The following is a 10,078-nucleotide window of genomic DNA, read 5'->3' as shown; positions in this document are numbered from 1 at the left end:
AAATGAATCGGTTAATAGTGCTGCTCCAGCAGAATTCTCAAAAGAGCAAACAGATTTTTTTATATTCAATTTTGAAATCTGACATGGGGCTAGACATATTGTCAATTTCCCAGCTGCCCCAAGTCATGTGACTTGTGCTCTGATAAACTTCAATCACTCTTTACTGCAAGTTGGAGTGATATCCCCCCCCAGCAGCCAAACAAAAGAACAATGGGAGGGTAACCAGATAACAACTGCCTGGTAGATCTAAGAACAACACTCAATATTAAAAACCCATGTCTCACTGAGACACATTCATTTACATTGAAAAGGAAAAACAGCAGCCTGCCAGAAAGCATTTCTCTCCTAAAGTGCAGGCACATGACCAGGGGCAGCTGGGAAATTGACAAAATGTCTAGCCCAATGTCAGATTTCAAAATTGATTATAAAAAAATCTGTTTGCTCTTTTGAGAAATGGATTTCAGTGCAGAATTCTGCTGGAGTAGCACTATTAACTGATGCATTTTGAAACAAAACATGTTTTCCGATGACAGGATCCCTTTAAATCTGGACATAAGTAAGGCTTCCTTGTTTTATTCCACAAATATCAGGGGTAGTATACATGTAAACTCTTTTCTACCCAGATGCCAATAACAGAAATAATGATTAGTTTTTTAATTTGATCAATTGGTTTTAAAGATTTATACTTTTCCTGTTTTGCTTGTACAGGTATGGGACCTGTTATCAAAAATGCTTGGGACCTGGGGTTTTCTGGATAACAGATTTTCTGTAATTTGGATACCATACCTGTAGTGATAAAGGACACAATTTAGGGGGTTATTTACTAAACCTGGAATTCATCTGGTTGGGCTTTTTGGGGCAAAAACTTGAATTTTTCATAGGAAAAAAAACTTATTATACCCCAATGCTGCAAAAAGTCTGAATCCAAAAATCCGCCATCTCAAGCCTATCAAGTTCATATATAAGTCAATGGGATGTCCCTATCCCAACTGGAAGATATCGTGCTTTAGCCCGATAATCCTATAAATTCGGGGGGTTTTGGCAAAAAAATCTGGCAAATCTGGAAAAAAGGCCAACAAAAATCGTACTATTCAGGTTTTGGTGCAATTTTTTCAGTTTTTTTACAATTTATTTGAGTTATTTTATTAATAAACAAGGCAACATTGGGGATGGGAGTTTGGTCAAGCTTTTTTTATTTAATAAATTCAGATTTTAGTAAATAACCCCCTGAATGTCTCAATAGTGACCACCATTGGGCATTTAATATATGTATATGTTTAAAAATGCTAGTGCAGTAATACACAACCTGTGATGTAGAGACCTCTGCATTAGTAATACAGCTGCTGCTGTCTATATTGCTGTTGGTGTATAAATAGTCCATATTAACTGATGAATGTAAGCAGTAGCTTTTAGTGAATAAAATTACACTGGGGTCAAAACTTTAACCCTGATTAGTTGGCTACAAACTGTGTTTTTCCCCAAAGGTTGAATTATTTTCATATTAATGAAAGGTTGAAAAAATTCCTTTTTATTTTTTTGTATTTGCCAGCTGTGACATTTTTTTTCAAATATTTTCACACCTTTTTTTTTACAGAACTTTTTAATATTACCTATATAAACTTTTTATATATAATAAAAATGCACATGATAAACTGTAACAATAGACACATGAAGGAAATTTGTGTCTTGTGTTGAGAATTTCTTTTAAAACATAATAAAGATATGATCTGAAGAACTGGGCTTTTCCAGATAAGGGATTATTTTGTAATTTGGATCACCATCCCTTCTGTTTAAGATCATTTATGAATCGGTATTGGTGGCAAAACAATCCCATTGGGTTTATTTAATGTTTCTATGCTTTTTTTTAGCAAAAAAAATCTGTTCCATAATATGGAGATCCATATTATGGAAAGATCCCTTATCTGGAAACCCCCAGGTCCCCAACATTCTGGATAATAGATCATCTACCAAGATGTACCAAGATGTATCTGTTGTTATTCATTATTCATATAGCTCTAACATTTTCTTTAGAGATTCAATAAAATGTTTTTGTGTGGAAATTCGTAGTACCCAGAGGAAACCCACACATGCACAATGAGAACCTACACTCCTTACAGGTAGTATTCTGGCTGGAATCAGTGAATGCTCCCTAATCTCGGTGGTGAAACATTAACAAATTAGAATGCTACCAGCATAGAAAGGGGTTTTGTACTGTAAAAGAAATCCGAGGAAGGTAGGATGAAAAGCTTGGTTTAAAAGTATTTGTGTACCTTTCTATCAAGAAAGAGGGAACTTGCAATTTTTGCTATGAATGCATGGGGATATTCTGTTTGTCCAGTTTGGGGTCAGAAAGGAATGGTTGCCATAAACCAGTGGTCCCCAACCAGTAGCTCGCGAGCAACATGTTGCTCTCCAACCCCTTGGATGTTGCTCTCAGGGTCCTCAAAGCAGGAGCTTATTTTTGAATTTCAAGCTTGAAAGCAAGTTTTAATTGCATAAAAACTAAGTATAGTGTCAAGTAGAGCCCCTTGTTGGCTGCCTGTCAACATAGGGGCTACCAAATAGCCAATCACAGCCCTTATTTGGCACCCAAGGGACTTTTTCATGTTTGTGTTGCTCCCCAACTCTTTTTACATTTGAATGTGGCTCACAGGTAAAAAAGGTTGGGGACCACTGCCATAAACAAACCTCTCCTTTAAACAGAGAAAGCTAACAAGTTTTCCTTTTGTTAAAATAATCCCCCTTTTTACAGCATTATGCTTAAAAAGCACAATCAAGCCTGACAAAAGATTGATTAAACCTTCTCATAAACACTGGGGAATGAGGAAGAACAAATAATGCTGTTCAGTTAATCTCTTTTACATTCCAGCATAGCTGTCTCTATGGAGTGTCACGGCTCAAACACACCCAATCCTTTCCTACATTATGACAGTGAATAAGTATCTATAACAACATGCCACTGGCCAAAATATACCATATAAAATGTTTACAAAAGACAATCTTACTTGAAGATTTTGGTGATACTTTTTTGATAGGTGGGGCATTTTATGTTTGCCAAACTGTGCCAGAAATAAGTGAAATATTTAATGGTGGTAAGGAACTTTCATCTTTCTCATTGCATCAAGGGGCAGTCACTTTTTTCTGCCTAATCCCATATGAATTAGAAATGCATCGAATCCAGGATTCGGTTCGGGATTTGGCCAGGATTCTGCCTTTTTAAGCAGGATTCGGATTCAGCAAATCCTTCTGCCCGGCCGAACCTAATCCGAATCCTAGTTTGCATATGTAAATTAGGGTCAGAGAGGGAAATTGCGTGACTTTTTGTCACAAATCAAGGAAGTTAAAAATGTTTTCCCCTTCCCACCCATAATTTGCATTTGCATATGCAAATTAGGATTCGGATTCGGTTCGGTATTCGGCCGAATCTTTCGCGAAGGATTCAGGGGTTCGGCCAAATCCAAAATAGCGGATTTAGTGCATCCCTAATATAAACTAATGCATATAAGGTTAGTTTGGCTATCCCCTAGCAAAAGACTTTTTGACTCAGATTCACCCTTGTGAATTATGAAAAGAAATCACACTTTTTAATTCACACAGTGCACATCATCATCATTTTGATCATCATTTATTTATATAGCGCTGTCAAGATACGCGGTGCTTTTCTAAAAATGCATGTGGTTGGTCTGCAATGAATTTAATGATTTTCAAGTTTAACAACACATAACAAGGAAAGAGATAGATGCAGGCACATCAAGTGAGAGGGAAAATAAGAGGTAAGGGAGCACTTAAAACTGAATACAATCAGTGAATTTACCAAGATTTGTCATAATCTGGTAAATTTATCCCTGGGCTGCTTTTAAAAAGCCAACCAGTAGCTAGTGCACATTCAGCTTTTTCTGAGTCTGATTTTACCCTAGAGCTTGCTTTTTCATTGAGGCTTTCTCTACCCTAGACTCCTTGCGCCAAAAAGCCTTCTCCATGGGTGAGAAGTAAGCAATTAGTGATTAGCAATTAGTCACTGGGAAAACCATATAAATTGGCATAAAGGCATAACTGCCTTGTCAAATCCCACCTACCACAACAAGAGCCAGAGCAGTAAAATAAACTATGTGCAAGAGCCATTTGGTATTTCTGGTATGGGGCCTAGTGCAGTTAATAAAAACTAGATTATAATTTGATATGATGATAAATGCAAATTGCAAGCCATACTGTAAAACTGCCAGCGGAAGAACATTTAAGGCGGCCATACAAAGGACTGTACACGGTATGGCTGTATTTCTTTTTATCTAGTTGCTGCAGCTCCTCTTCACTTCTTTATATACTAATGCACTATAAACTGACAGATAAAGTTAGTCAACAGGTGAATGGACCTGCCTATATTGCCAGCTTAAAGGGATACTGTCATGGGAAAAAAAAAAAATTTCCAAAATGAATCAGTTAATAGTGCCGCTCCAGCAGAATTCTACACTGAAATCCATTTCTCAAAAGAGCAAACAGATTTTTTTATATTCAATTTTGAAATCTGACATGGGACTAGACATTTTTTCAATTGCCCAGCTGCCCCATGTCATGTGATTCAGTGCAGTTTTGGGCTCCAGTCCTTAAAAGGATATAAATGAGCTGGAGAGATGGAAGATTTAAATATGAAGTTAGACAGTCAAGGTTGGGGTTCTTTTCTCTGGAAAAAAAGATGTTTGTGAGTGACATGATTACTGTATACAAATACTTGTGCCTACACTTTAGGAGAGAAATGCTTTCTGGCAGGCTGCTGTTTGTCCTTCTCAATGTAACTGAATGTGACTCAGTGGGACATGGGTTTTAATATTGAGTGTTGTTCTTAGATATACCAGGCAGCGGTTATCTTGTGTTAGGGAGCTATCTGGTTACCTTCCCATTGTTCTTTTGTTTGGCTGCTGGGGGGGGAAAGGGAGGGGGGTGATATCACTCCAACTTGCAGTACAGCAGTAAAGAGTGATCGAAGCATCAGTCACATGACTTGGGGCAGCTGGGAAATTGACAAAATGTCTAGCCCCATGTCAGATTTCAAAATTGAAAATAAAAAAATGTGTTTGCTCTTTTGAGAAATGGATTTCAGTGCAGAATTCTGCTGGAGCAGCACTATTAACTAATTCATTTTGGAAAAAAAAATGTTTTCCCATGAGAGTATCCCTTTAACTTTACATTTAGCACCACTTCATACAAAACCATGTTTTGGAATACTACACTTTCAGACTAAACTAATAGCTGCACAAAGAATGTTATCTCACTTTAAGTTTTATCTCCATAGAGTTTTAAGGAAATTGGGTGTGCCTTAATTGCTTTAAATAGCGGTTTTCAGGCTTCTTGCGTTCATCCTACTCTCCACCTCATGCAATCCAATGGTTCAGGTACAACAAAGCTGTAATATATATATATATATATATATATATATATATATATATATATATATATATATATATATATATATATATATATATATATATATAATAATATCATTATTTGTCACCCTTATGTAGGTTAGGAGATATCCAGGGCAACCAAGATAAGGATTCATAGGAAATTCTCACTCTAATTGACCTCCACCCACCAACCCCTTCCTCTTCCCCTTCAAGACCACCTTGAGAAGGTACAGCTTGCATATTTGTACATATTAGTAGTTGATGCCATATATCTGTGTTGGACAGTCATTGTTCATTGTTCTTAGCTAAACAGCATGGGCAAAACTCTAATGTAGAATATACATCTGCCAGTTGGAAGTTCCCCATATACAGTATATGTAAATAAGAAGAGAAAGAATGGTCTGTGTACAGGATATTACATGCATCTATATATAGCGGCTTAGTTAAAGAAAAAAAAAAAAAAAAAAAAAACCCTGCTTAAACAGCGTGCTTTCTCTTTGACATGCCAGAGCTACCAATTTCTAAACATGTATTTGCATACGGCATCTTTTGTGCCACTGAATTAGATATTTGTATCTGCTCTTGTTGAGCTGTATTCTACTATACAGCAATAGCATGGCTGCAGTGGTGATAGCACTAAACAGCACAAACCAGTCTAACTCCTGCTGTAATAGTACATTGGTGATTCCTCAAACATCTCAAACGTTGTCACATGAAAACAGGAACACCTTCAAATTTATTTAGCTCGTGTCCTCCAGGTGGGTCATGGGGTGCTTCTGCCATGAAATGAAAACCTTGCCTTAGGGGGCACTTTACCAAGGGCAGCAAAAGGTAAACCCTGGTAATTTTAGAGCAGAATATTTTGGGTGCCACTGGATAATTCTACTATTTTTGAGTAGAAAAGCACATGAGTAAGGGGAGGGATTTAAATGAGGTCTGCCTCCTTAGTTATGCTATCACTCAGAAAGTGGTTGTCTGAAAAAGTTTTATTAAAGGCCCCAAGCCCCAAAGAGGTCCCTGGATCATAGAAGCTGTTGTTTCTAGTTGCATTGCCTAAGGTCCCTTCCCTTCTATTCTACCTCTGATGTTATTGTTCCACTTGAATATCTGGTCTTTTTTGTTTGTACCAGATCTTGCTTAGCCGTGTTCATAATTGTGCTAATTTTGGAAGCAGTTCTCAGAGACACCTGAGGCACCAGCATGGCAATTTGCTTCCTATCTAGGGCTGTTCCCAAAGTACTGCAGCCAGTGAAGGAGCTGAGTGGAGTCCATATGGTTACTGTACTCTTCTGCCCATATGTGGCTTTAGTGCTATACAGAATTCTCAGGGATTTTCTGAATTTTTTCAGGGATATGTTTAGAGAGTGATTAAGATTAAGGTCGGATTTACAAGAACTGCCACCTGATGCAAGTTGCTAAACTCACCTCATGGCAGTAAATGGAGAAGATAATAGCCTATGATATTATACTTGTCCTAAAGACATTAACAGAATCAGCCATCACAATATCATCTTGCAGGGCATTCTTCAATCTCACTGTCCTCACTGCGAAGAACCACCTACACTGCTTCAAAGTTCTGTTCCTCCAGTCTAAAGGGGTGGCCTCTGGTGCAGTGATCCATTATATGGGAAAAAAAAGAGTCCCTGCTATCTGTCTATAATGTTCTCTAATGTATTTGTATAGAGTAATCATGTCCCCTCACAAACATCTTTTTTTTCCATAGAAAAGAACCCCAACCTTGACTGTCTAACTTCATAATTTAAATCTTCCATCTCTTTATCTAGTTTAGTTGCATGTCTCTGCACTCTCTCCAGCTCATTTATATCCTTTTAAGGACTGGAGCCCAAAACTGCACTGAATACTCAAGGGACCTACTGCACTTACCAGGGACCTACAAAGAGGCAAAATAATGTTTTCATCCCTTGAGTTTATGCCCTTTTTAAGCAAGACAGTACTTTTTTGCTTTAGTGGCCACAGAATGACACTGCCTGGAATTAGACAATTGGTTACCTACAAAAATGGCCAGATCCTTTTCAATTTAAGGAACAGTAACACCAAAAAAGTGTTTTGAAAATATAATGTACTGTTGTGCTGCTCTGGTAAAACTGGTGTGTTTACTTCAGAAACACTTCTATAGTTTATACTGTATATAGATAAGCTGCTATGTAGCCATGGGGGTAATCATTCAAAGCTGAAAGAGGCACAGGATATTGCCATTCTTTTAAACCACTTTCATTTTTTGGCATTACTGTTACTTTAAGGAAAGCCCCCAACACTCGAAACTCCCAATACTCAAGGATTTTATTTTGAAAACTCTCAGTTCTGATTCATTAAATAAATAAACATTTGCCATTCAGCATATTTTCAAACCTGCTAGCTTTTTCTGACTTGGCAACCCCATTACCCCAGTCAATTTCTGGATAATTGAAGTCACTCGTAATAATAACTTGACCTAGTTGTTAAGCAGCCTCCGGTTGTAAATAGAATGATACTATCAGGTCTTGGCTGCGATTTAAAAGGACCCTGGCACTTCAAGCAGACAGAGGCCCGAACAGCCCCCCAACAGCCCAATAGATTGCTGTTGCATGGGGACAGCAAGAAGCAAGATTGTGAGTATAACGAGGGCACAGAGTGAGGGCGATATAACTTGAAGAAGTTAAAGATAAAGGTGTGTTTAATTTCTGTATTATTTTTAAGGCACTGTAGAGATGGTTGATATGTTATGCAATTATTACAAACTTGTTTTTAAAAAATGGGATGATTTTTGCTGTATAATTACAACATAAGTGTGTAAATATCTCTGTGGTGCCAAAGTGATCCTGTAAGCAGAGCAGTGCTGGCAGTGGCCCCCCCAATCAAAAAATCTACTGAGGGGGCCTAGCGCAAACAGTGCTCTTCCCCATCAACCCTCTTGCACTGCACCTCCTGGGCCAGCACTGTAACTCTATTTTAAAGGTAAAAGATAGGTCAGGGAAGGGGGACTATGATGCAGCAGACCCACAAGGCTTGGGCCCCCTGTTGCTCAGGACCCACCGTGGCCATGGGGTCTGGTAGTGATGCCAGTGAGTTTTGGAGTTAATAGGCCTGGGGAAGGGGCAGGGGGCATGGGTTTAGGTTTCTAGATAACCTATAATGACAAGATCATAATGACAAGGAAATGAGTGGTTCCAGAGAATAAGTTCAGCCGCTGGTACCAGAGCAATTAAGGCAGAGAACTATGCAGCGGGAGGGGCTGGGAGTGCAGGTGACTGTGTGTGCCTAAGGGCATAACAGAGAAGAAGGGGCGGGGTTACAGGAATGGAATGAATGACTTGGCCCCAGGGACTTTCAGGGACTCCAGGTCCTAGCCACACAAGGGGAAGGTCTCATTCCAGCTGAGGACTGGCATATAGAGGATTTGCTGTAGAGTGGATCTACTCATGGAGTTTTTATAAAGGGGAACTGGAGCAGATTGAACTTTCTCTATGGACTTAAAATAGATGCGTGTGTATGAGGTGCTCAACAATAAGTTTACTTTCAGGAAGATCTGGGACTTCTGAATACCACCCCTCCCCCTGCATAACAGGTGCACTCCTTGGTTTTAGCTTGGAATAAGCCACATGAGGAATAGAAGAAATAGACTTGCATTGCTGTTTCATCTTGGGACCATTATTCAGAACAGGAGACGGTCTTTGTGCCGACTAATAGAGCTTACAGGTGAGCCCCAACCTGCCATCAGTCTCATTAGTTCAGGTTTCTCAACTTCTGTTAGGTTGGGGGATCAGCTGGCAGCGCATACTCCCCTTTGACTGCCCTGGCACCACCTGTTCTACACTTGCAATCCAATGGGCTCTTCACAGGAATTAGCGAAACTTCGGTACTTATTCTCCGCATGCGATGTGAAGGGCTCTGGCCTGGTGGAGCTGGAGGACTTTGCCTCGGTGTGTAAGGATCTGGGGGTGGAACCAGGCTTGGTCCGACCACTCTTTCAGATGCTGGATGCGGATGCGGACGGGATCATTGATTTCCAAGACTTCACAGCTGGATTCGAAGAGGTCTCCCAAACCCTCAATCTGCAGGCTTTCCATCAGCCCCAGCCGTCCCTTGCCTGGGAGGAGTTACAGGGCAGGCTGAGGGGAGAGTTGCAGCACCTGAGCAGGTAGGGGATCTGTACAGCATAACCCAGCAGGCAAGGAAAGAGTAAAATTTGCCATGAAATAATCTAGTGCTAGATTTTCTTTTCCCCTTGTCATTCACTTGGTGGTTGGGTAAAATAACTGATGGACACAAGATGACACTGCCATATTCACACAAAACTCCCACATACTGCATATTGATTCTATGATTCCCTGGATTGGCTGGAAAAGTTTAGATGCCATTTAACATAGCTGTGGTCAGGGTGGCCAAGGAAAGTTGGTCAGAATAATAAGGGCATACAGGGGCCATTTGTAGGGCGGGTGACAAATTGACTAAATTTTTGCTGTGGATAAAAAACATCAATCAGGTAATCAGGTTTCCTTGGAAGGAAGCATGGTCGGAGCTGTACATGTTGTAGAAAAGCCTAGTCTAGCAAGTGTGCAATTTGTCTTCATTTTTTATAATGATTTTAAAATGATTTGCCTTCTAGTTCTGCCTTTTCCCAGCTTTCAAATTAGGGTCACTGACCCCGGAAGTCAAAAAATGATTGCTCGCTCAGGCTA

General features: G+C 39.5%; 1 protein-coding gene across 1 annotated transcript in view; it reads left to right on the top strand.

Moving 5' to 3' along the window:
* Nucleotides 1-8,609: 8,609 nt before the first annotated feature.
* The window catches only part of LOC108711436 (ras and EF-hand domain-containing protein), a 39,281-nt gene continuing 37,812 nt past the window's right edge, over nucleotides 8,610-10,078 (top strand). The window contains exon 1 of the mRNA XM_018253167.2: nucleotides 8,610-9,537. Coding sequence (XP_018108656.1) covers nucleotides 9,224-9,537 — 314 coding nt within the window. The 5' untranslated portion in view covers nucleotides 8,610-9,223. The remainder of the gene's footprint in view (nucleotides 9,538-10,078) is intronic.

Source organism: Xenopus laevis, chromosome 3L (assembly GCF_017654675.1).
Source record: "Xenopus laevis strain J_2021 chromosome 3L, Xenopus_laevis_v10.1, whole genome shotgun sequence".
Classification (NCBI taxonomy): Eukaryota; Metazoa; Chordata; class Amphibia; order Anura; family Pipidae; genus Xenopus; species Xenopus laevis.
The sequence above is the reverse complement of the archived record's forward strand: the minus strand, read 5'-3'. Positions and strand labels throughout refer to the sequence as shown.